Genomic DNA, 27,352 nt, shown 5'->3' on the forward strand with positions numbered 1-27,352 from the left:
AGGGCCATCACTGTAGAGGAGGTGGTGACAGCTATTGCCAGACTCAAGCATGGTAAAGCACCGGGCCCGGATGGCTACTCGGCCCTCTTTTATAAGACGTTCTGTGGGTCATTAGCTCCTATCCTCACCCGCCTTTTCAACTCGTTTTCGGAACCGGGCGCCATCCCGCCCGTCCTCCTGAGGGCCTCCGTCACGGTCATACCCAAACCGGGGAAAGATCCTAAACACTGTGGCTCTTATCGCCCAATCTCTCTCCTAAATGTAGATCTGAAACTCTATACTGGGATTTTGGCGAGCCGCCTGGCGCTCCATCTACCTGGCCTTGTTGATCCGGACCAGGCGGGTTTTGTTCCGGGGCGGCAGACGGTGGATAATATAAAGCAGGTGGTCCACCTGCTGGAAAAGGCTTCCAGGATCCCGGGTTAGAGGATGATGCTCACGGTTGACGCGGAAAAGGCGTTTGATCGCGTGCATTGGCCCTTCTTGGAGCAAGTGCTGATGAAGGCGGGTATTGGGGAACGGTTTCGCACTATGGTCCTCAATTGCTATAAGGGACCCTCGGCAGTGGTCCGAGTGAATGGCTACACCTCCGCAGCCTTTCCCATAGAGAGAGGCACCAGGCAGGGCTGTCCACTTTCGCCCTTGCTCTTTGCTCTTTACATGGAGCCGTTTGCGCAAAGAGTGCGGACGCGACCGGCGGTGGAGGGGATACGGATGGGGGGATTTACCCATGCGGTCAGTCTCTACGCGGACGATGTCATCTTCACGTTGGCTGCCCCCCGGACATCACTTCCGGCCTGTATGGAGGAATTGGCAGCGTTCGGCGCGGTCTCGGGCTTTAAAGTAAATATGGGGAAATCGGTGGCTTTGGATATCTCCCTGGCGCCTGCTACCAAGGCGTATTTGCAGAACAGGTTCCCGTTGCTCTGGTCCTCGGAAGCGATACCGTACTTGGGGATTCAAATTGCCCCCACGCTGCCGGCCATGGTCTTAGCCAATTACTCGGCTTTGGGCGCCAAGATCAAGAGTGAGCTGGGCCGCTGGAACCGCGGCACTCTGGCCTGGTTGGGTAGGATCGCCGCCGTTAAGATGACGATTTTGCCACAAGTGCTCTACTTATTTCGGGCTCTGCCGCTGCCGCCGCCTAAGGGGTGGATACAGCAACTGCAGTCGGACGTGGCCCGTTTTGTCTGGCAAGGGAAAAAGCCTAGGTTGCGCAGGGCCCTCTCCCTCTTGTCTCCTGAAGCTGGAGGTCTAGGTATTCCTGATTTCCGTAAATACTTTCAGGCGACGCAATTGAGATATTTGGTTGAATGGTGCAGGTGGGAGTCGGATAAGCACTGGTTTTTCCAGGACCAGGCGGTGGCAGGGCGGCCTCTGCAGGAGATACCGTTCCTGCACCGGTCCCACCGGCCTAAGAATCTTTACGCCTCTTTCGTCACTAGAGTACCTCTGCGGGTCTGGGATGCGACCTATCTTAGATATGAGCTTACCACTTTTCCGTCGCCGCTTTCGCCGCTGGTGGACAATCCCGCCTTCACCCCTGGGATGGAGAAGGGAGCCTTTACACATTGGCGACGGGCAGGGTGCAGGGCCTTATGTCACCTGTATGGCCCCGAGGGTGTCATCCCGTTCACACAATTCCGGTTGGAATTCTCCCTTCCCGAAACGGAGAGACACCGCTATATGCAGGTCCGGCATTGGGCCCTTCAGCCACAGGTCAGGGATATGGCGGACAGGCGGCTCTCGCCGTGTGAGAGATGGCTGTTGTCCCGTACGTCGGACTCGAAACTCATCTCTGACCTGTATAAGTTTTTGCAATTGCCTCCGACACACTTCCACAATCCTGGGAGGTTACGATGGGAACGGGAGCTTGGGAGGGTCTTGAGCCCCAAAGACTGGGAACGCATATCCTATAGGGCGCGCCACTCAGCGTATCATATGGGCCTCACTGACACCTTTACTAAGGTGTCCACCTACTGGTATTATACGCCTGAGCGGATTCATGAGTTTGACCATAGTAAGCCGGACACTTGCTGGCGAGGGTGCGGACAACGGGGCACGCTCACGCACATTCTCTGGGACTGTCCTTTATTAACTGGCTATTGGAAGGAAGTGCTGGATGAAATTGATTCCCATTTCGGCATAGATCTCCCTCGCTTCCCGGCATATACCTTGCTAGGACTCCCAAATGACCTCATGTATCCCCTCAGGTCCAGACGGGGCAGGCAGATCGCCATTGCACTTGGATCTGCGGTGCAGAACATCTTGATATATTGGCGTACAGACACGGTACCCACGTTGATAGGCTGGCTCCACCGTCTTTGGCATGTGCTGGGTATGGAGAAGTTGTCTTTGTTGGCGGCTGGGGATGTAATGCAATTTGACGACTTGTGGCAACCTTTCCACTCTCTGCTGCTCACAGAGTTCAGGGAGCTCACCTGTCCGAGGTACCTTCGCTTCCTGAGGCTTACGAGCCCGCTAGTGCCCGATCAGTGAGAAAGACAAGACCTTCCTCTGCACTTACCTGTGGCTTTGAGAGTGGGACTGTATGTTCATGGCGCACTGGACAGTGGGTGAGGTGGGTGGGGGGGGGGGGGGGGGGAGTTGGGTGGGGCCGGGGGTGTTGGGGTGGCGGGGGATGTTTGTACCAAAATGTTGTGTTAAGCAAGGCTCTTGCCTCTCTTCATTTGCTGACTTTGTATTGCGTTGTACGAGCTTGGAGTGTCGGGCTGACTAAATGAATAAAATACTTTAAACATAAAATATGCAGATTATGCAGCAGATTATGGATTATGTGGCAAATGCAGCAGATCCATAAGTATGCGAAAAACACTGCAGCCGCACAATCGCATAATTCCAGTGGGCCTGGTATTGTCATGACACATTACTGCAGACTCTCTTTCCTCCTCTCATTCCCATTGGAGAGCATCATTGGCTAGAAGGGGGAGAGTAGAACATGACCAGTACCAAAAAACAGATAAAGCGAGGTGGGGAACAGAAGCAACAGAAGAGTTAAAGGCAACACAGGGGAGGGTGGGGGCGACAAACGCACAAGCAACATGGGAAGGGCGGGGGCGGATGGACTCGAAAGCAACACGGGGAGGGCGGGAGGAACAGGGTGGCAATTCAGGGGTATGGGTATACAACACGAAAGGCGCATGTGAGAGGGGGCAAATAGGGAGCACACAGGTGAGAGAAACAGGAAGGGAGATCGGCGACAAAGAGGACACAAAAGTCCACAAGGGAAACAGCTCAACATCACATGCACTCTGATGGAGTGCTCAACATAAAAGGAAAAAGTAATGCTTGAAAAGCAAGCACTGGAAGCACAGGTGCCAGCCAATCAAAGAGATTCTAAAGAAGCAATGCTCCATGGGGGGACAACCCAAGAAGCAGGCAAATGAGAGGGACAAGGAAAACCAGCCAATGGTAAGCAATCGGCCCACTCTAAGCCCATCTGTGTTGTTGGAAAGCCTCAATATGCCTTGCAACAGATAGCGCATGCGCTGTCTAGTAGAATCGGCCTAAAATGGTGCATCCATCAAACAGAGACAACTAACTGCAGTAGAAAAGCAATTGGCAGAGTGGAGATGCAGGGGCTTTCAGAAGGGGTGGAAAAACAACAAAGCCTCGTTAACAAGTAAATGGTCGTTTAAAGACCTGTGAAGTGCTCAGGTGCGGCTGTGTGTGTGCCCGGGAAGCTGTCTCAGCCCGGGCTGACACACACGGATGGGGAGAGGGGGAGCAGGGGGGGTACGACAGGGGGCTGAAGCCCTTTGAGCCCAATGGGCGTTGCGCGCCTGGGTAGCACAGTACACCGTGTAGGGTGTGTGGCTGGAAGTGGGCTGTCTTCAATTTGAATTTATGTGGAAAGTATTTCTAGGTTGTGCATGATGACAACCGAGGTGCAGTTATCCTATAATCAGACACAGCGCTTCGATGTGAGATGGATGAAGAAATGTGCAGAAAGATGGCGAGAACTTAGTATCCACATAAGAATTAAACCTCTAGCAATTGTAGCAGCAGTTTTTCACATCCCTCATGTGTCCGGTGCTTGGGACCCAAAGCTGGGAATGATTTCCATCATGCAGCAATATACTTCATTCAGCCCAAAGATCTGGATTTCTCAGGTTATTCCAGTGTCTTGGGAACTGCCCTACAAAGCAGCCACCTTTGAGCTCTCGGGATGCCTACTTCTAGCAGTTTGACGCAGCAAATTGGTAAATCCTCCCATCACTTAGGATACCATTTGTATCCAATTTGGATAACGTTTGACAGTTAATCTCACTTTTACAGATTGTCTGTTCTATACCTGTGGGCATTAACAGGAGGTTATCTCGTAGATATTATTCCTAAACTAAATGTGAAATAGAAGGAGTCTGGTAAGTATTGAAGCACTAGCTACTCACAGTTTTGTTGATTAACTTTCAGTTTAGAAAGTCCCTGACCCCAAAAGAGTTTCCTGTGCAGGATAAAACAAATCTACTGGACTGCAGGAATAACAAGGTTTTCGTTTTTTGTTTTAGAAAGTAGGTCAAGTTAGAGCTGCTGGAGGTATTCACAGGAAGAGAAGTCCAAAGGTTTATTTACTGTGAGGAATAAGAAAGAACGACTTCCCTGTCTAGAGAGCTCAACACGAGGCAAGGCTCTGAGATGCAAGGAAGAAGATCTGACTGTGAGCGGATGCCTGAAGACTTTAAGTTTGTTCCGGAGGTAGGTCGGACCTGTGTTGGTTGCGGCTCTAAATGGAAGGCAAAGTGCCTTAAAGATGATTAATTTCTGTATGGGAACCAATGAAGGTTGGCCAAAGTGTGGGAGATGGGTGCGGAGGCAGGCCTGGGCATGAACAGTTGGTCTGTCGAAATTTGCATGACTTGGAAACTATAGGAGAGATATTTAGGGGCACCAAGTAGCAGCCAAGCTCCCGTACTGTAATCCTGAAGTCACTGGAGCCTGAAAAGAGAATATTACGTATCATATGTAAAAAAATGAAAACAAATGGCGGAGACATGATTGACTTGGCGTTGAAAAGGAAGTTAGTCATCAAAAAAGATTCCCAGACTTTTAACCACGGACTTGGGAAAAGGGGCCTGTCCTCAAGAGGAAGGCCATCAAGAATCAGACTAGATGGATGTGTCTTTGCCAAAGACCAACAGTTCATAATTATTTCTGTTGAGCTTGAGACAATTTGTGTTCATCCATTTTGAAACATCTTCAGTGAAATTCCAAACCCTGATCTCAGTTTCCAGAGTATTGGTAGGATTGGACACGAGTAACTGTGTATCATTGTCGTATGATCGGATCTCAAATCCATGAGAGCGAACCAAGGCGGCAAGAGAAGAAACAGAGATATTACATAGGTTGGGGCTAATGGAAGAGCTTGGGGTACACCATAGTTTAGAATGGTGGGGCAGACTAAATGGGTGGTAGGAAAATAGCTTGAGAGTGATCGGAGAGGAAAGAATGAAACCATTTCAGAGCTAATTTACAGACAACTAAGATAAGAGAGGAGAATAGTATGTGAGACCATATCAAAGGCAGCGGACAGGGCCAGAAGCATAAAAATGGCGGATCTGCCAATGTCAAGGATGGTTCTGCCGTCATCTGAGATGGGGAGCAGAGCAGATTTAGTACCATCTACAATTTTAGAGGCGAAGGGCGGCAGTGAAACAGGTCTAAAACTGCCAAGTTGGTTAGGATCGGCTGAAGGCTTTTTAAGCAAAGCGATGATCTATGCTTTATTGCAGTGCACTGGGACTGTGGCTTTTGACAACGATAGATTGCAGATGCTGAATAATGGAGGGGAAAATTGTGTCTGTAACAACTGAGGGTACTTTAGGAGGACAAGGGTCGACAGGCAAGCTGGACTTAGTGAAAGTAAAAATGGTTTTGACTTGAGCATTAGAGAGGGGAACAGAGTTTGAGAGAGAGGGGTCACTGCAGAAAAGTCAGTGGCAATGGCATCCAGAGTTGCCCCAATTCAAGAATTAAAATCAATGGATTGACTGGTCAAGAGATAACATTGGCTTTGGAAGGACTGGGTAAGGCACCTAAAGCATCTTTGAAATTGAAATGGTTAACTTTACGTCAAAGTAGGGTAATATGGAAAGTTGGACTGGTAGCGGGAACAAAAGAAGGTGCAGAATCAGAGAAAATAAATAGAACAGCAAAGTGATCCGACTGTACAACACCAACAGTAAAACTAAACTAAATTAACATTTAAACTAACATTACCGACAGCTGCAATTGCAGGGTGGGTGACAATGGTACACAAACTCAAATGTACCTGACTAGGAAATGTACTAACCGCGGTTTGAATTCCACCGCGGTCTGGCGGTTTTAATCAGTGGGCGGGGCTGCGTCGGCCATTGGACGTGCGCAGCACTACGGAGGTAGTGCTCGCGACTGCCGTTGGCCCGACAGGAGCACTTAGAAACGGTGGGCCGGCATCGGACCGGCCGATAATATGGCGGGCCTGCCGGCCCCCGACGACTGAAGGAGGTGGGCCTGTCGCGCACAGCAGTGACGCGACAGACGCGCCTCCTCTCTCATTGGCAGACCGGGTCGTGACCCGGAACTAAATGGAATCACTTCCGGGTCACACAAGTTGCCAGTCCCCCCCCTCTGGGGGGTGAGTACTTGCCGATAAAAGGCTGGGGAGCAGAGGAATCTTCCTCTTTGCCCTCCGCGCTCCCCAGCCTGTAGTGCGACCTCGCTAGGAGGTCGTAATATAATATTTGCCGGGGGTTATCTACGACCCCCTTTTCCAACTAAACTCTTGTTCTTGATATTGTGTGGGTCTGGACAAGGGAGGAGGGGGTATAGGTAGTACCAGGCCATATGACGCTCGTAGCTTTGATTAATAACAAGTAGGAGGCACAACCAGCAGGCTGAACTAGAAAAGAGTCAATAATGTTACTGTTTCTTTTTTTAAAAATCTTTTTGCCCTAATCGATGCAAAATGCTTAAAAAACTGTTTCTTTCATGATAAAATACACGAGTACTAAACCTGGACTGTAAAGATACTTACCAGGCCCGGTTCTAGCGGGTGGGCCAGGCCCACCCAAACATTAGCCTGGCCCACCCAAACTGGAGCCTTGGCCCTTGCAGTGAGGGCTTGAAGGGAGGCGCGCAACGCCATGGGGCTCCAAGTGCTTCAAAGCCCCCCCCCCACCTCCCCCGTCATGTGTGTGCGCCCGGGCGAGCGCACACAGACAGTTTTTGAGATTATTGCCGCACCTGAGTACTTCACAGGTCTTTAAAAGACCATTTACATGTTAACGAGGCTTTGTTTATTTTTTCACCCCTTCATCTCCAACAGGGGCATGGCGAAAGGCAACAAATCCTTTCTTTGGCAGCGGTAACCTTTGCCGACTGTCCTGCTGCGTGGATATTTCTTTTTCTATGCAGCGCAGGAGAAAATAAGTTTGTTTATTTTGATTCACCTTTCCCAACCCCTGCAGCTGCTTATCACGTCAGGATGCGACACTAAGTTTGACTAATGGAGGACGTAGGAGAAAGCGTCACTATTTGTTTTTCTTTTTAAAATCTGCACAGGCCCAGCAGGACATGTACTTCGTGTGTGCTTCATTTAATCAGTTTTTATCATTATCATGGCTGATGCAGGACAACAATAGGACAATTAAAAAATGCCCAGATAACGCTGGCTATTAATGATCCTGCTGGAGAGCAATCATTTCTCTGTTAGTAGTTAAGTGCAGATTAACTGTATTTTATGTGGAAGCTCAGTGGGTTACTGTCATTGTGACAGAGATCCTTGTGTTACTTCTAGTTCAGAAGTTACAATCCTAACATAGGACAGTGACCAATGAACTGTCATCAAAGAGCTGCATGCAAACCTGAATGGTATAGTTAGAACTTTGCGTTTTTTGCTTTGTGATATAGTTAGAACTTCCCCAGTCTTTCATTATTCTAAAGTTGCTAAAATGAGTATCTTTGGGCAGATATACAATTTTATCAGTAAAGCCAACCCCTAACCACTGGAGTACTCTTTAAATCCTGAGTTTGTGCTTCTCCAGACCAAACCCTCTTAAAATAACTGCCCACCAGTATGGATGACATGTGATTCATACACCTTGTATTCTTCATTGGCTTATGTGACATTCCCTGTAGGCTGATTTACATACTTGTATGATTCGTTGTCTCTGTATAATGTGGGCGTGGTGTAAAGTACTGACACACACTACACTGATATGAGTAGCGCTACACAACAAATGAAATGCATATGAGAGAGGGGCTATGTAAACCTGAGGGGCACTGTTGGAGGGTGGCAGTGAGGGAATCCGAGGAGGAGGTAGTGGGAGGGGCTATGAAGCGATGAGGGGCACTGTTGGAGGGTGGCAGTGAGGGAATCCGAGGAGGAGGTAGTGGGAGTGGCTATGGAGCGATGAGGGGCACTGTTGGAGGGTGGCAGTGAGGGAATCCGAGGAGGAGGTCATGAGGGGGAGGGGCTATGGGGAGATGAGGGGCACTTGTGGCGTATGGCAGTGATTATTGGTGCGGCGCCAAAAAAGACTTTCGCATCAGCGCTAAAGCCGGCCCTGTCATGGCCTTTCTGTTTTTGTTTATTTAATTAGCAGTCAGGTCATAAGGGCTACTGTAGAACATACTTTAAAGTGTGTGCTAATTATATTTACTGCTATATTCAATGTTTTAAGTTTGAAGGTGATTTTACTAATGTTTTTACCGGGAAAAATTAAAGTGGAGCCCGATGGTGCCTGATATGGGGCTGGGGCCCAAGGTCAGCTGTGAGATAAGGTGCACTGGAGAGGAGTAGTGGGTAATCAAGCCTGTAAGGGATAGCGTTGCCGAGTCCGGGGTCAGGTGGAGGTAGTAATGAAGAGGGATCCTCCATGAAGGCTCGAACAGAGGGAGCCCGAGAAGTGTCAGTTGCCTGATACTACCACCTCAGAAACCTCCTCTTCCCATCAAAGGAACATTACATAGAAAAAACAGTTTTTGAGAGTGATAATATTTAGAAAGAGATTTGGAAAAGCGTGCGTTTTACTGGGCCATGTAAGACTAAGAAGAGATAAAGGAGGGCCCTGAAGCAGGCCTGCCTAGACATATATGCCACAAATCGAGCCCGCAGTGGCCCACCCAAATGCACCCTTGGCCCACCCAAATAAAAATTCCTGGAGCCGGGCCTGATACTTACATACATTACTTGCAAAACAAATCACATTACCAAACAGAAACGTAAAACGTTAAATTAAAGACACATCTATTGACTTTGGCAATGCTGGTTTTATTTCTAAATCCGTGTGAGTCACCCGCACAATGCATGTTCAATGTATAGTGACGTTAAGCATGCCGTACAGTACGTTTTAAAGAACGCGCTTCAACAAGATCATTATCTTTCTCTGGTGGCTCTAATACGCTTCGTGGAAACTTGGTGCCACCGTGTGGCCAGGCCAGAAATTGATCTTCAGTGCGTGGTTTTTAAACACACTACATAAGATAAATACTTAATAATATTTCATACGCAATGAATCCGTTGCTACAGGTCAGATGCCGTATACCAGTGCGGCTACATACTCTACATTTCCCTGCAAAAGCTCTTTGGACGGGTAAATAGGGTTCCAGGTGTGGGAAGGTGTCGTTTAAATCATCTACAGCAGACATCCATGAGCAGAGCAACTTTTCAGCGAGGGGCCAGTCAAAGACGTGCATTGTTACAAAGCTGATCAAATGAATACAATGATGTGGTTATTAGTAATAATCATAGTTCAGGCAGAGAACAAACCGATGAATACTTCAGAAAGTTGCATGTAAAGAACAGTGCCTGCAGAGCGCGTGCACAGACGCTCACATTGCTGCCCTTCAAACGTCCATTAAGAATACTGAATATCGAAAAGCACAGCTGCCCACTTGGCTAACATAGCGGTACATGCACGAGTTCCATGCAGAGGTTTAGAACTGAGGCGTTTGCTGCAACAGTTGGTGCAGGGCACCATCCTTCCCTCACAAGCAGTTATTCATTCTGGTTAGCTCACATCTGTGCCAGCATAAGTGACAAATTGATGGGCACAATTCCCGCCATAGTAGAACTTCAGAGCCAGTATGACGCCCAAGTCGCGAGGAGTCCCTTCAGCTATGAAAGAACGAGTACCGAATACAATTAACAGGTTTCTTTACACAAATGAGGTATCTGGGGTTCGAAGTACATGATGTGCCTCTCCGGAGTATCTTCTTGTTTCGAAGAAAAGTCATTTAAGGTTCAGATGAATATAGCTATGGATTTCACACATTCTCCTGGTTGACTGGTGACTGGGGAGGCGGCCTTCCATAGCAGCAAACGGAAGTTACAAAAAGTCATGGGGTTCATCTGACACGCTTATTCGCCCCATCGTGGACTAAAGTAATTAGATAAAAAAAAAAAAAAAAAAATAATAATAATACACATAGCACGGTTTTAATTTTCTACATGGAGTCCCGGGTCTTTGCACACTGGGACACTCGGCGGCTGGGAGTCTTGCAGGTCCGGCGGCTGCTCTCCGTCGTTGTTCATCAGCGGTACGGGTATTGGTGAGCAGGGGCAGTCGCGTGGGGCACCCCCACTTCTCCCTGCGCCTCCAGACCTCACGGTGCATTGCGGGGCGGCGCCTACTTCGGCTTCTCGTGGTCGCCAGGCATCGCGGGGTGGAGGTGCCATGCATGGCAGTGGGGGGAATGGAGCGCCGGTTTGCGCAGTGGTCCGAGGCACAAGCTGCTGGCTTGGGTAGGAAACCAGGGATCGAGCCTCGGAGTCGCGTCCGCATCCTGTATTCCTGGGGCATAACATTCACTATCGCTGTGACTGAATATGTAGTTACTCGGTGCGCACGCCAGCGCTCCTATCCTTCGGGCCGAGTACGCGTTCATATCGCAACGCTTCCCGCTCCCTCCACTGCGGAGTCATTCTAAAGTAATCTTTAAACTGGGTTGCCGGGCCAGGACAGGTCAGCATGGCTGTGGATTGCGCGGCCGCGCTCCCTCGGCGTCCCTTGGTTGCCTTGTCTCCCGGAGGGTGGGGCATTGCTCGGTAGTTGGGGGGTGGAGCGTCGGGTTGCACGTCCGCCGAGGATCAGGCTGCTGACTTTGGCGCAGGAGACCAGGGACCGAGCCTTAGGTCGAGTTTACACTTACCGACATCCTAGGCAGATCTCTTATCTTCTCGCGGGTTTTGATAAGGCTGTCACTCTTGCACAAGGAAGTTCGTGGCAGAAGGCACAAAAGGGCAATTTGTTGTCAAAAAACGGCATTTTCACGCAGTTATGATTTGCATTTCAAGGAAATGTTTTAATAGATTCCCTAGTCTCGAGACAGGCTTCAGCAAGGGTGGGGAAGCCCCCTGCACATGCGCAAGAGTCAAACTCATAGGCGGAAGTTTTTACTAATCCAGTTGTAACATGCTTGAGTGACAGAGGGAAAATTAATGTTCCAGCATTTAATAATTCCATTATTCTTATAGGATTTGCAACGCAGCACGGTATGAAGTATTATCGGTTTCTTCTAGAAAGTGGTCTTTTGGGTGGTAATAGGACCGGGTCCGGTGGCGCAGTGAGCTAATCCCCCCCCCTACAGGGACCGGTGTCTGAACTCTGGGTCACTGTTTCGATTGCTCAGCCTTTCTTCCAGCTGAGGTTGATTAACTGCGTTCCATTGAGTTGGGTCGCTAGAACCATCTGCTATTAAGTGCCCAGTCACCTTCTGCTCGGCCTTTCATCCACATGAGCTCGATAAGATGAGTACCTTTGAGCTGGGTAACTAGTGGCATCTGATATTTAGTACCAGGCTAACCAATGGCTCAGCGTGTCAGCCACTTGAGGTCGTTAAATGAGTACAATTGAGTTGGGCACCAGGAACAATCTGTTATTTAGTGTGTTTCCGACACAAATTTAGGGGCCCCTCGGCCGCTAAGCGGAGGAGCTGGGTTGAGCCCGGAGGGAGCGTGCAGTATGCGGGGCATCTAGAAGTTATGGGTTGTTTTGAAATTTTCAGGATAGTCCCCCGTTATACTGCCACGGTACACAAACGGTATCTCACTGGCAGTGGTATTTAGTGCTACCTCAGTGGTTCGCCAGTTATGGCACTAAACGATTCAGCTTATTTCCTTGTTTCGGTTATCAGAGTTTTTTCCGTAGTCTTCTCAGAGAAAGATGTCCCCGCACACTTGAAATAGATTCTTTCATCCACCCACCTTGTTTGCGTGCTGCCAAGCAGTGGAAAGCCCTGCAAAGCTGCACTGGTCACCTTTCTTCAGCTTATTGCGGTATTTAGGTATTATGCTGGTACTAATGAAGTGCAACCTGTACCCAGAAAGTGTACCAAGTTTTAATAAAATGTGAAAAGAATGAAGTATACCATTACAAGATGGCTGTATTGTGCCACATAGTTTGCCTTTGCTTGGTGCGGTTTTACTCGACCCAGCTGCATTATTGTCCCTCACAGCCACATCCTCCAGGGCGTAGCAGAGGGCCTGGAGCAAACAGATATTATGTCAGCACATGCCATCACCGGGCGACTAGGACTGGGGGTCGAACATGCAGAGATGTGGGGCGGGCAGCGAGGTTGCGCCGCTCTCCTCTTGTGCAAAGGTGAGGAGGTATGTTCGATAGGCGTTACATCTTCAGCTTCTGAATACATTGGTCCGAGTCCCTCTGTTGCCACTTAGTTTCAGCTAGGAATACTTTTGCAGCTGCTCATGTTTAAACGAGGCTCTACGCACTTGGGGTAACATAATCATGCAGTGGCAAGCGTTGTTCCCTAACCCCTCTGGGCGATGGCTGTGGGGGGTCGGCGCGCCGCTGTATAATACAGAATGGTTACTGCTTGAGAAGTGCTGCTAGGGGTAATACCAGGCGTGTAGCGAAGGGCTGGTGATTTGGTTTTTAGGCCCCTATGTTATGCTTCCGCAAGCAGGGAGGTAGCATCGGTTCTAATATCGGTTGTAATTTTCAGGCACAGCACTGGTTCAGTTTGATGTGGGATGGAGTTTTCTTTGAGCACAGTCACATGGTGGGTTTGTTCTGTGTCGGACTGGGGTTAGCCTTCCGTTATCTCCCTGTGTGTCTCACACGGTTGTAAGACAGTTGGGCATCTGCCCTGTGCTGATTGAGTTGCTACCACGCTATTAGTATTAACACATCAGGTACTCGTGGAACCCAACTATAGGTACTCTAGGACGCAGGTCCTCCATCACACACTTCCTCAGACCGGACTGCCCCTCCCCCGCCCCTCCAATCCTTGGTGCAATAGGGGTCCAAATACTTGTGGGGTTGGCAGGCTTGGACAGAGGTTGGTGGCGGGCTCCCACATCATTCGGTAGGAGGATTTCGAAGAGTCTTTGGGCAGGTCATTGGCCGCTCCTCCCGCTGTATTTACTGTCATCTCATTCCCACTGGAAACCCTTACTCCTTCATGCTTATTGTTAGCTGAGGATGCCTGTTGACGCTGTTAGACCTGCTATTAGTTATTACACACACCTGTGTGCCTTGGCATGGTTTGTTTCGCATCAGGGCCAGTTTGGGGTTACTGGTGAATTGTTAGCTCTAGGGCTGAAGCGGGCGCTTCTAGAACAGGGCAAGATTGCTTAGGCCAGGCAGCAGGACAAAGGTCTTTCGGAAGCTGGCAGAATGGTCCAGGCTGCAATGTAGTGCCATTGCAGAACATAGATTTGTCAACATTCTGCTAGGAAACGATGAGCAGCATTAAGGTATTGAACCATGGTGAGAAGTTGTTGTGGGTTCCGTGCTCAACAGGAGCAAGGGAATTGCACTCGGTTCATCATGCTACAGGTACTGTCTATAGCACCAGAAACTGTAAGCTGCTAGGTTCGCCCGGGCTGGGCTGCCAATGTCATTTAACTTTACATCCAGCCACTGAGTAGGCAAAAGACATACGTGCGATGGTGCAACGGGCACTCAGCAGTAGAGTTAGTTGAGTGTCATCTTACCCCGATATAACGTCAGTGATAAAACGTAGGTTGTGGCCACTCACGACCAGGCACTCTAGGGCAGCTGGGGCGGGAGTGTGCCAGTGCCAAGAGGGTGCGAGTTGCCTGGTTAGGGCGGCTGGTTTGGAGGGAACACTAATACGGATCGCCACAAGAGCACATTTTGCACTCATAGGAGGCTGAATGGATACTTTTATGGCATGGTGCCAGTTGCTTTAGTTATGCGCATGTTTCTTGGCAGTGCCAGAAACATTCAGAACGCAATGCTGGTGGTTAGCCTGTTGTCATGCTGTTCAAGGTGTTTTAGCTCAGGCATGGCCAAGCATGGGTTATAGACCGGTGGTCTGCCCTGGGTGTCCTGTTAACAGGCAGGTGAAGCAGCAGAACCTGGAGGGGCTTGGGTTTGACCTCTGGATACTAGGGCGGAGCCTGGTTGCTCACTTAGTAGCCCGCCCTTGAGTTTGACGAAACGGGTACCTTGATGCGAGTATCGGTTCAGGGCAACTTCTCCCGCCCTCCAGCACTGGCTGGCAGCCATGCAGGTTGTGGAAGGGGCCTTCCAACAGGGGCGTATGGTCCATATGATTACGGGAAACACCGGGGTAACACTTTGGGCTACAAATCTGCAGGAGAACAATTTGGCTTTCCCAGTATTCAAATAGAGAAGCATTTTACACGTTGTTCTCCTCTGTGGTCACTCTGTCCTGTCTCTCCCTGGTATATTAGCAGAATTTTGGGAGGGCAAGGCTTCACATTGGGTGGTGACTGATGGAATACGATGGGCGTACTCCAACGGTGTGAAAGAGGAAGAAAGGCAGGCTTGTCAACCCTTACCTCCTCCCGCATGGGCTCTGCCAGGCAGGAGTGGGCGGAGCCTGGTTGCTCACTTAGTAGCCCGTCCTTGAGTTCGACGAAACAGGTACCATGGATGCGAGTAGCGGTACCGGGTAACGTATCCTGCCCTTCAGCACTGGCTGGCAGCTATGCAGGTTGTGGAAGTGGCCTTCCTCGGGGGCGATATGGTCCACATGATTGAGGGAAACCCCGGGGTAACGCTTTTGGGCTACCAATTAGCAGGAGAACAATTGGCGTACCCAGTATCCAAGATAGTGAAGAATTTTACACGTTGGTCCTCCTCTGTGGTCACTCAGTCCTGTCTCTCCCTGGTATACTAGCAAAGTTTGGGAGGGCAAGGCTTCTCATTTGGTGGTGACTGATGGAAGGCGATGGACATACTCCAACTGAGTGAAGGAGGAGGTAAGGCGGGCTTGTCAACTCTTACCCCTCCCGCATTGGCACTGTCAGGCAGGAGTGTCTTGTCAAGGGGATTGTTCTTCAGCCATTCAAAGGCTACATTGGACCAACGCCTAGTTTTAGGTTTACGGTCGTTTCAGTCAAATTCCACGGGGGAGTTAGAAAGGATGAGGGCACCTGTCCTGAGGGGCAGGCCGCCCGCCGGTCCAGCTGGGCGTAGATTGTCTTGGCTGGACCTGGGAGAAGCCCGGTATCAGTTGCTGTAGGTAAAAAGGTCTACCTGGAGCCATGCGCAGTTGCGCAGAGCAAAGAGGTTTTGGGCTTCATCAGGCATGGTCTTATACACGCCAAGTCCACAGGGTGCCGGGAGGGAGATGGGGTGCACCTCTCTAGTTTAGGCACGGTTCTTTTCCTACTGGACCTAGGGGAAGCTTTGGCTGCAGCAGGTTGTAAGGAAATAGGTCTACCTTGGTGGGGGGCCCTGGTAGTGACGGTGGCCACTCCCAAGTCTGTGGAGGAGTTACAGGGCGATCCAGGGTCTGCACATACCAAGGGGTATAGCATGCAGCAGCACCGTGTGGTGCTAAGCCAGGATACCCAGGGATCTTTAGCGTGTCCACTGGAAGACCTACGGCGCCCCGCTAACCGACAGGCGGTTGTGGGTCTGAGCAACCGGGGGCTGCCATGTATGCTCCGCCCACCCATCACGGGGGGGCGTGTGAAGCATGTGGACTGGAGGTCCACGGATGGGAGGGGGGGACCCTCCCAACATTTGGTATACACCAATTGGCGTTGCCATGGTGATTCTAGGCTTATCAGACGGGCAGGCGGCTTGGGGCTGGCCTGCCCTGGGATCGCCCGTAAGATAACCCACCGTGTTTGCATATTTATTATGCTAATAAACCTGCAGCAATATTTCTCCACTTACATTCAGTGTCGTGTGTTTTTATTTATGTACTTATGTGTGTTGTGATAACTGTTGCCGATATTGGCACTATGTAAGGCTGCCCGGGGGGGGGGTTGCGCAGCGGCCCGCCCCTTTGAGGGCGGCCGCCTTAGTGCCACAGGAAGGCACAGGGGTGGGAGGTCGTGTCCCTGGGTTTGACCAGGGGAGACCCCAGACAGGTAGCTGCTTCCGGCGGGGAGGAGCAAAGGGGGGTACATATGCTGTCCCCGCCCCCTCCTCGCCCTCTTGTCCGCTCGTTCGCCTTGCCCGCCCATCCGCTTACCCGGCATCCGGAGGGACAAAGGGGGGGGCAGGTTTTTCTAACAATTTTCACTTTGTGTTGCAGGAGGAGTTACAGGGCGATCCAGGGTCTGCACATACCAAGGGGTATAGCATGCAGCAGCACCGTGTGGTGCTAAGCCAGGATACCCAGGGATCTTTAGCGTGTCCACTGGAAGACCTACGGCGCCCCGCTAACCGACAGGCGGTTGTGGGTCTGAGCAACCGGGGGCTGCCATGTATGCTCCGCCCACCCATCACGGGGGGGCGTGTGAAGCATGTGGACTGGAGGTCCACGGATGGGAGGGGGGGACCCTCCCAACATTTGGTATACACCAATTGGCGTTGCCATGGTGACTCTAGGCTTATCAGACGGGCAGGCGGCTTGGGGCTGGCCTGCCCTGGGATCGCCCGTAAGATAACCCACCGTGTTTGCATATTTATTATGCTAATAAACCTGCAGCAATATTTCTCCACTTACATTCAGTGTCGTGTGTTTTTATTTATGTACTTATGTGTGTTGTGATAACTGTTGCCGATATTGGCACTATGTGCCAGCATAAGTGACAAATTGATGGGCACAATTCCCGCCATAGTAGAACTTCAGAGCCAGTATGACGCCCAAGTCGCGAGGAGTCCCTTCAGCTATGAAAGAACGAGTACCGAATACAATTAACAGGTTTCTTTACACAAATGAGGTATCTGGGGTTCGAAGTACATGATGTGCCTCTCCGGAGTATCTTCTTGTTTCGAAGAAAAGTCATTTAAGGTTCAGATGAATATAGCTATGGATTTCACACATTCTCCTGGTTGACTGGTGACTGGGGAGGCGGCCTTCCATAGCAGCAAACGGAAGTTACAAAAAGTCATGGGGTTCAAAAGGTACAAGATCGAGAAATCTCTCTCCACAAGAAACGCATAAAGCCGTCCTGTAAATCAGCGTTTCATGTGCCTATGAGAGGGGAGAATATATTATCTAGGTCTGTCCTTCTAGGCTTCGAGGAAGCAAGTAGTCACCGGATGCCTGGCGCCATCACATCATTATGGATTGAACAAGAGAGCGGATTTGTCCCCTTTTCTGGACTTTGAACTCAGAAAGCCAGCCTATCTCACATTGCAATCACGCAAATGTGCCCTCTAGGTTGGACTTTGGCAGACCAAATTCGGTTGGAACCACCCTCTTAAGGCAGAGATGGAATGAAGGGTTGGAGGTCTGTCTCCATTTCCGAAACATGAGGACTGGCCACAGGAAGAAAAGATCTCACGCGGTTGGCAGATAAACAAGTTGCAGATGATCAGAGAATCAAAACTAGTGCAATCGCTTAGTGGCTTTGAGGATTAGACAATTGTAACGTTCTAGGAGCATGAGATCCTACCCAACATATATACGAAGATCGGATACATTGGTTTGTGCAAATTTTGTCTTGTTGCAAAATGTTCACATTGGAGGAACCCCTTAATTGGGAAATATAAGACGTCACTGGTTGGTTGTGCTGCCACTCAAACAGTTATTGATTAAAAGATTACAGACTATTTTTACAAGAGGTGGGATACAAGAAGTAGTAGGAATACAGGTTCAGATTGAACTTCATGCGGTGCACCCTAAACCAGCATGTAATTATTAACATTTGTATTGTTTTTGTTTATGTTGTTGCAATATCTTATTCTTATGTCTATTGCTATGGTTTTTAGTGACTGCATAATAAACATTTTGAGGCCGACTAGCAACGCGTCTGGTCTCAAGTCATAGCTATGTGTAAAGGCTCTGGATCAGCAACTGGAACATGGAAACGACTCATCTTTCAAGATGCAGCAAAGAAAGCTGAGAGAAACAGCAAATGGTACAAATGGAGCGTCGGAGCTTCGAGGTCTTGGTGGGACATCGAGCCCTGCACCAAAGTTTCATACAGAAAGGAAACAAAACAGAATCCCAGATTCTATTTTGTTTTGTTTCCCAGACCAGGAAGACGTGTTGGGGCAAGGCCCTTTTTTCCACCAAGCGCAGGGATGGAAAGCTCTACAGCGGTGGCATCTCGACAGTCGGCCTGGACCCAACTATATACAGAAGTCTTTCTTCTCCTCCACAAAGCACCGTGCATGGTCAGAGCTGCTGGAGGCAATGATCCATCTGATGTAGCGCATAGATCTTCACTGAGTCAAGATCTCATCACTCTCCCCACAGGCACCACTTGCCTCTATACCCCCACTAATCCATATTGTCAAATCATTGCCCCTTTGAACTGCAGCAAGAGGAAACTCTCCACATTTAAACCCACTCTGCTAACCCCAAGCAGAAGGGAGGAAGGAGAGTCTGAATTAAAGGTCTAATGTGTCCTGAAAAGCAAGCCTCATTTTAATGTACTTTCATGAAGATCCTTACACTGAGTGCAGCCTTGGCTCAAAGAGTGTGGTGGTTAGATCTGTTAAAGGCAGAAGAAGAACAGGCTATGGTAAGAAGGATCAAGAATACAGAGACATAATAGACAGACACCAAAGAAACGTACACAAATAATTACATTTCAGTGTGACCATTGTTGACCTAAGCACTGGCTTTAACTGCGCAGGAAAGTTTCACCTACTTGAGCTTTCTGGAAAAACAACCGGAAACAGCCTCTTGGGTCCACATTAGCAGCTTTAGCCATTTCTAGAATGAACTGCATGACGACTGCCTGGTGGGCCACTTGTTCCATCAGAGCTCTCTTCTGCAAAGAAAATGATGGGACAGATAGAAGCACATCAGAAAAATGTGTGAGGAGAATGCAACTAAATGTGTTATTCATAATGCTGTGCATAAGACGTACAACCATTTAGAAGCTAAACGCGATAAAACATACCTTTCTGATAGAACAAGGCACAGAGGAGTTATCCTCCAGCATTTAGAATCTCAAAAGGTGGGATTTCTTAGGGAGAATTCTAATAAAAGTAGGATAAACAATACACTTACTTTTATGTAAAGATGTACACGTTGACATCTGTGTCATACGTATTGTTAGGGCACCTTCAAAGGCGTGCTCAGGATATCAGATGCTACTGTTATACAGTGCTCTGTTGGAAGATACCTTCCTGAAGATTCCACCCCGCAGTGAATAACCAGCCATATCAACAACTTCTGAGGGACTCACTAGCAAAAAGGAGTAGGAAACTGTAAGCAGTGAATGCAACTTTGCCATTTTGGACAAGGGATGACCCTGTATCTAGTGATGTGCCTTACATTTCCCTTAAACTTCTTAACTCTTATGCTTCTAAGAAGTATATGGGAAAATGAGTCATTGAGCAATTTTACACTCAGATTAGCTTGTCCCATGCCCAGCACCCCCTTCTTTACAACCAAGCCAATCTCTGACCGAAAATACTGCCTTGGCCCTTGCTGCAGGTTTTGACTAGAGAATGATTTATTCCGAGACCCACACACTACATTTATTTCTAAATAAGGCATTGGCTAGGATACCGAATAACAATTCTCACTGCCAGACAGAGCGGGACCTTGCAGAGACCTGGGTAACTTCGGGGTATAGGAAACCACAGAAAAATGACCAGATGTGCAGAATGCCTATGGGCCAGAAGACGTGGTCTTGCAACTTAGAAATATTCTTCTGCCTCTTTCCTTCAGTGCTATTGTCAACAGGTAGGTGCCAGCAGGGACGGATTGGTCGTGGCGGGCATCGGACATTTACCCAGGAGGCTGAAGGGTGGGGGCCAGATTTGCAGCGGTGGAAGCCACTTTTTGTTTTTAGTGGGGGCCGGTTTTGCAGCAGTACTGTAATATCAGCGCCTAATAACAAAAGCAGCAGTGCTTCACAGTCAACCCTGAACAGGACACTGAAAGAATTGATGAATGCTGGTGGGAAGTTAAGACATTAACCTAGTGCCTGGATGGCACAAACATGGATGAAGAGGTTGGAACACAAAAAAAAGAAACAAGATATGTCTGAGCAAGGGGCAGAGAATCAAAAGTGATTAGATGAGCCAGATTGTCTGCATAGTGGTTGCTGATGATCGGATGCCTGACAGAACTAGAAAACTGAGGCGCAATTGAAGTCAGTTAAATCAGTGTGGTACATCCTCAACAAACAGCTCTCCTCGGCTTACCTATCTATATGATGTACCTTCAACTGTCCCTTATCCCCCACTGACGTCATTACCCATGTTGGGCTCTCCAAAACATAAATCATTGTGCCATAAGAGTAATTCAAGAATCGAATATGCCAGCAGCAGGGCTTAAGAGGGGCAACAAGACCACATATGGGGCAGTTCCTCCATTCACCCCTGTCAAGTTCCTATATAACCCAATTTCCAAGTTGACATTCCCACTCCTTTGGACTTGAAATAAAGGAAAAATCACACAAATACTGGTACGCAAGAAGCTAAAGTCAGATTCCAGCAAGTCAGGTTTGGCTCAGCAAGCCTGCTCTCCATGTACGGAGGAGCAGCAGTGGTAAATTCCATTTACTCAAATTACTATCAGCATTGCCAGGCAACAATGAGGAAGAAACATCAGCTTTGCTCCCCACCATCCATGCCGTCTTCAACATATATCAATTTGTTAGCAGTGTCTGTGGCATTATCAGCCTCTCCCAGAACCCAGGGAATGGAGGTGAGATTTGCTAGAGGATTAACAACTAAAAAGAAAGCAAGGATTTCTCTCTCAATCTTATGGGATTCTGGAGAAGTTCAGCAGTAGACATGGAGGCTTTTGTACAAAGCTATACCAGAGAAAGAGATAGTGGTGTCAGGTCTAATAGTTGGCTTCATTGGTGACCAAGCCCGTTTACAACCATCTATGTCACTACACTGGGAATCGGAACATCGGCATTCACCATATCAGGTTAACCCACCCAAAACTCACCATATGAATGATTGTTATGTATTAAAAAGTGGCGGTCACCACTGAGTAGTTATGATTTAGACCAGTGGTCTTTAACCTATTCTGTAGCAAGAGCTACTTCTGATCAGTAAAAATCATTGTGAGCTGAAGAAGGCCAAGCAACGTGTGCAGTGTTAACAGCCACCCCCATGTCCAGCTTCATTTACTTCAAGCCTAATGTCCATAAGCCAGATATAATGGTTTAAACAAAATATTTTGACTAGGGGCATTATGACAGGGTTGCCTAGTGTGTCAGTGAGAGCGTGGTTTTGGGGATGTATGAACATGTGTGCGCATGAATGGTATATATGCGTATGGGTGGCTGATAGTTCGTGCCGTATGTACTTGTGGAACAGGACATACATTTTGCCTGTTTACAAGTATAACACAAACATGCAACCATTTTTTTAAATGGGAGTAATTTTAAGTGCTGAAAAATGTTCCGCAAAAATGTTCATAATATGAAACTTTTTTTGCACTTTAAATTTCATCCACTTAATAATAATGGCTATATTTTTCAGTTATAAATATAGCACAGAATATACAGCACAGTGTCTAATGGCCACTGGGAGCAAGAGGCATGCTGTTTGTATATGAAACACATTGAAATGGGAAACATTTAAAATAAATTCTTAACTGAATCATTAAGGTAGCTTTTCAATTTTTTTCCCCCATTGAAAAGCATTCAGAAACACCATTTTGTTCTCACGCTGCAATATTGAGTTGACAAGGACTTTTATGTAAGAGTTAAATAGCTCAGTGCTTCAGGTCTTAGCCTCAGCTCACAGGCCTGGGTCATAAATCTGACTGAGCATTGCTCTTATCAGGCCCTGCTATCTGCAGCCTGATGATAATGTAAAATAAATACAGCTTTCCCTTTATTTTAAAAGGAAAAAGTGCCGCCCCTGCTTATTTAAAATTTAACTCAAGGCTGTGAGCTACTATGAAGGTGTCTGCGAGCTACTGTAGCTTGTGATCAAGTAGTTGAAAACACCTAGTTTAGACAGTGTTTCCACTGAAAAGGCTTTTTTTGATTTGCGTATGTTTTTCTCATTGAAGGATTTGCGCGAAATGTTCTACTTAGTCAGATAAGGTCTGGCATATCAAGTTTTGTGAAGATCTGGCCACCGTGAAAACGTTTAGAGGATGGGAGGGGGCGAAAAAAACACAAGAGTTTTACTATTTTAGCACCCAAAGGAAATTTAGCTTGAGTCTACAGCACAGCAGAATGAATTGACATTAAACTTGCCATGAAAGTAGAAATTTGCCGATAAAGCATGCTTTTGTTGGTTTGGTGTAAACCCATTCAGTAGTTTTGAGATATTAGCATTTAAAAAAAAGTTGCACAGTGGGCTTCAAAGGGTGAACACTTTTGTATAACTCTTCAAATTTAATTCACGAGTCATGACTTGCAAAACCTATCAATCACACTTCTTTTTTAGGTAATGGTATGGCTTGATTAAGGAAAAAATATGTTATTTTTAACCATCCTTAAACATGTGAATCGGTTCCAAATCACCACTTTCAAGGTGTGAAAAACAGTTCCACAGTCATTGGAGCCCATCCCCAGATGTTTCCGACTCCAGGGCAGTGGTCAGGGGTACCCAGATGCATGGAAAAAGAAAAGTCAGATTTGTGCCGCCCACCATGCTCAAAACACCATTTGTGAAAAGCTCAGAAACAAAAGAAAATCTACCAAGAAACTAACATGATGGACGGCAGAAGTTATGGCATGTGTGGGGGTATGTGTTGGTAAACATAATTGTTGAAGTTCTGTGATTGCTGCGTTTTAGCCAGAACCATAAACTGCTTTAAACTTTTTTCAGTGAATTCTGTTGTGTTTTTTTTATGATGCACCTATTTTCCTACAGCTGCGTGCACATCAGGGCTCGAGTTGGAGGTACACGGCGTCCCCCCACTCTTTTCACAGGGTGGACACCGTCCCCTCTGCCAAGAAGTTGGGCTTCACAGAAATATGCTGAACTTGTCCCCGTGTAATTTTCAGACACCGGGACACGTTCAGCAGCACCTGCACGTTGCCTGCTTTCCATTCCCAGCAGCAACGTGCAGGCAGCGAGGGAGCCTTTTCCACCTCCAGTTGGGCAGAAGTTAAGAGGCCATCGGCCTTCTTTTGTTTGTATATGCTGACTGGGGGCCGCCTGGAACCTTACATTTAAATGTAAATGCCATAGAGGGAAACAAAGACACGCAGCTTGTCTTCTCTTCACAGGTACTTAAGAGAAGCATGCTCTTGCCTTTGTTCTGTCCCTCTATATAAATGCAGACACTGTAAGACTGCCAGATGGGTTAGTCTGTCCCAGTATTTGCACAAATAATTTAAGTAGCACTATTTTATTTCTTTTATAGCTCTACGTCGTGACGTCATGAGGTCATTTGCTTATTGTCTTGGTCAGTCCCCCCATTTCTTTTTATAGGACTTGTGCCCTGGTGCACATCCTAACCTCTGGCCAGGCCCTGTGCTCAACCTCCTTCCAACAGCAGACCCCGGCTATGCACAACCTTACTAGGAGGAACTAAGTATCCTACTTTAACATGAAGAACAATCCTACAGTTAAGAAATAGCGCACTACCAGCAGCTCCAAATGAGATTATTTACAATGACGTCGCATTTCAGCGCAGGGAGCCTTGCTCATGACTAGGGCTGGGTCAAACTGTATATTGTTTTCTTGCATAATTTCATGAAAATTTGGCTTTTGTAGTGAAATGTGATTTGCCAGTATTTCACGTCTCTGTAGTTACACAAGAGTGTACTTTAAAAAAAACAACAACTTTATTTAGCGTTTTCATCAATACAAAAAACAAACATAAATGTACGTGCAGCAATCCACAGTCACAGGCTGTCTCTTCATATAGAATTGAAGTCATAAGTAACATGGTAATATGTTCGAAGTGGCATCTAATGAGAAGACCAATGGCGTAAATCATTGTTAATAACAGTAGGGTCCATGAACCAAACCCACTCACAGGAGCAACAAAAAGACAATCCACCTCTATCAGCCACACCTCCCCCCCATACAACGAACCCGCCATTCAGTGTTGTATACTTCACAATGTACAATTGCAAAAATTATTTAAGCCAAACGGTGCGAAGGGTTCACCTCACCCCACCCCACCCCACCCGGGACAATCCCCTGCTCTAGCTGGGACTCAGTTGCTTGTCTAATGGTCTCGACATACTTCTTGTAGTGTCCCCATATATCTTTGGGACGGGACGTGCTGGGCATCATACTTGCATAGAGCTCACTTTTAACATTGCAATAAGCGACACTATGCAACCAGCCCTGGACATTCGGGGCAGTGCCACCTCCCGTTTAGCTAATAAAAGACCTAGTGCTGCAAACTTACGGCGTTTTGGGGGGAAAGTTACAGTGTAGCCTAACAGGGCAACCTCTGGAATTGGAGTCAATGGGATTTTCAACATTTGCCCAAGCGTGTGATGTACTTGCGTCCAATAGTCTTGTAGTTTCGGGCATGTCCAGGTGAGATGTGCGAAGTCTGCATGTGGGGCAGAACATTTGCGACAGTTGTGCGGCGTAGATGGGTTTATTTTATGTGCTAGTGCTGGGGTAAAATAGATGCGGCGTAGAAATTTAAAATGTGGGAGTTTGTGTCTGCTGTTAAGCGAAAAGTCTTGCGTGACCAAGCAGCAGTGAGCCCATTGCTTATCAGTGATTGTGATACCCAGGTCGTGTTCCCATGCACTGCAAATCTTATTGTCCTGTACAGGTGTCAGTGTGGCGCATGCCCTGTAAAGTTTCGATATCAGGTGCGTGCTGTCTACTTTTTCTACAAGTATCGTTAGCGGAAGGAACAAAGCTGACTCCAGTGGGAATGTCAGGAAGACGGGGCGTAATGCGGAGTGGAGGCGACTTAATACAAATTTATCCATAAAATCTATTGCGTTAAAACGTGCATCTTCCGAGGGTGAGAAGACGTGGCCATCGGGGTACAAGTCTCCCAGTTTGGTCAAGTCTAGCTTCGCCAAGGTGCGCTGCACCAGTCGTTCCGACGTGATGGGAATTAACCGAGGATTAATGACAGGTAGGGCAGAGGAATATAGCCTCTCCACTCCAGTGATCCAGCATATTTTATGCCATGCCCAGCTTATGGAGGATACAGTCTGAATATCTAGCGGGTCTCTTGGAAAACCTAAGGGTAATACAGCCGAGAGGTGTCCGGGTAGTACCAGATCTGCCTCGGGCCTCAAATAGGGGATCAGGGCGTCTGGATGGTACCAGTGATAAGCATAGCTATACTGTGCCACTAAATAATAAAGCTTAAAATCTGGAACATTATAACCCCCCCTCTCATATGGCAATGTGAGGACTGCCCATCGAACCCGTGCGTGTTTACCACCCCAAACTAAACGACTCAGGAGAGAGCGGAGTGTGCCAAAAAAATGATTAGTGAGAGGAATCGGTATGTTGTTGAATAAATGTAAAATTTGGGGAGGACAACCATTTTGATAATGGCGACCCGGCCTGCCATCGACAAAGGCAATTTCAACCATTTCTCTATTTGAGCAGTGAGCGTGTCCACCGCTCTACCATAATTAAGACGGAGTATCTGGGCTGTATCTAGGTGAACGTGTATGCCTAAATACTTTACCGACTCTGTGCACCATTCAAGGGGGAACTCAAGTTCCCATGGTTGTGTGCTAGTTGTCAATGGGAATATGACCGATTTGTGCCAGTTTATGCCCAGTCCCGAAAAACTGCCAAATCTGATGATTTCTCTAATCAATTATTTTAGGTTATCCTGGGGGTGTCTGACATATAAAATCGTGTTGTCTGCATATAGTGATGCCAATAGGGGCCCGGTATTGAATTGTAATCCCCTGTGAAGATACTTTTCTTGGAAATGACGTATGAGGGGATCCATGGCTGATATGAACAATAAAGGGGACAGTGGACAACCCTGTGTGGTTCCTCGTGTTAGTTCAAATGGGCTACAGAGTGTACCATTTAAACGCAACCGGGCAGTCGGTTTAATATATAAAAGGGCTGTTGTGGCAATAAAGTTTATGGGCATGCCCATGCGGCGCATTATAGAGAGAAAAAGGGACCATTCTAGGGAGTCAAATGCCTTTTCTGTGTCCAACAGTATGACAGCGGCCGGGGTTGCAGGGTCTATCCGATGGATGACCGAGAATAGCGTGCGGAGATTCAGGGAGGTGGAGCGATGCGGCACAAACCCGGATTGAGCTGGGGAGATTATAAATTGCATCAGTTGGGACAATCTGTTGGAAAGAACCTTCGCCAATATTTTATAATCTAAATTTAGGAGGGATAATGGACGATAAGAGCCACCCGGTTTGGGAAGCAGAATTAAGACCGCCTCACGTAGAGTAGGGGGGAGCGTCTGCCGTTCGAGGGCCTCTGCATAGACTTCAATGAGTTTGGGAGCTAAGATTTCTTTGAATGTTTTGTAAAATTCCCCAGTAAATCCATCAAGCCCAGGCACCGATGAGCCCCGAATAGTGTCTATGGCAAGAAGAACATCTGCAACTGAAATGGGTTCAGCTAAAAAGTCCTGCATAGGTTTTTCAAGGTACACCAATGCGACTTCGTCCGAGTAACCCTCTTGCGCTTCTTTATCATCTCCAATCGTAGAGGGGTATAGTTTGGTAAAGAACCCCAGAAAGCCATTCTGAATGTCTTTCGTGGTGGTGAAATTGTGTGCGTCTGAGGCTCGCAGTTCAGTAATGTATGTTTTGTGATAAGGTGGGCGCAACAGTTGAGCAAGGACTTTACCAGGTCTCTCTCCCTCTCCGTACCGTCTGGCAGTCTGGTATTTTTCCAGAAATAAAATTTCCCTATCTGCTGTGTCTCTAGTCCTCTAATAGCACCAATCGCCTCTGTTCATATGTAGGTGTAGTGTGTTGTGCATCGGCCTCATCTAACGTTTTGAGGTCTAGTTCATGTCTCGCCAATGTGTTACGTAGATCTTTAAGTACACCGGCGTGTTTCGCAATGCATGTGCCCCTGAGGACCGCTTGGAAGCCCTCCCATAGGACCGCCCGAGCCAG

The 27,352-nt window shown here is 47.9% G+C and overlaps 1 protein-coding gene across 2 annotated transcripts in view; it reads right to left on the minus strand.

The window, feature by feature from the left end:
- Positions 1-27,352, minus strand: part of CDC37L1 (cell division cycle 37 like 1, HSP90 cochaperone) — a 260,540-nt gene that overhangs the window by 82,285 nt on the left and 150,903 nt on the right. For both annotated transcript variants that reach the window (XM_085632929.1, XM_085632930.1), the window contains exon 5: positions 19,019-19,141. In XM_085632929.1, the coding sequence (XP_085489055.1) occupies positions 19,019-19,141 (123 nt within the window). The remainder of the gene's footprint in view (positions 1-19,018; positions 19,142-27,352) is intronic.

The sequence above is a fragment of the Triturus cristatus genome, chromosome 2_1 (genome assembly GCF_964204655.1).
Source record: "Triturus cristatus chromosome 2_1, aTriCri1.1, whole genome shotgun sequence".
Lineage (NCBI taxonomy): Eukaryota > Metazoa > Chordata > Amphibia > Caudata > Salamandridae > Triturus > Triturus cristatus.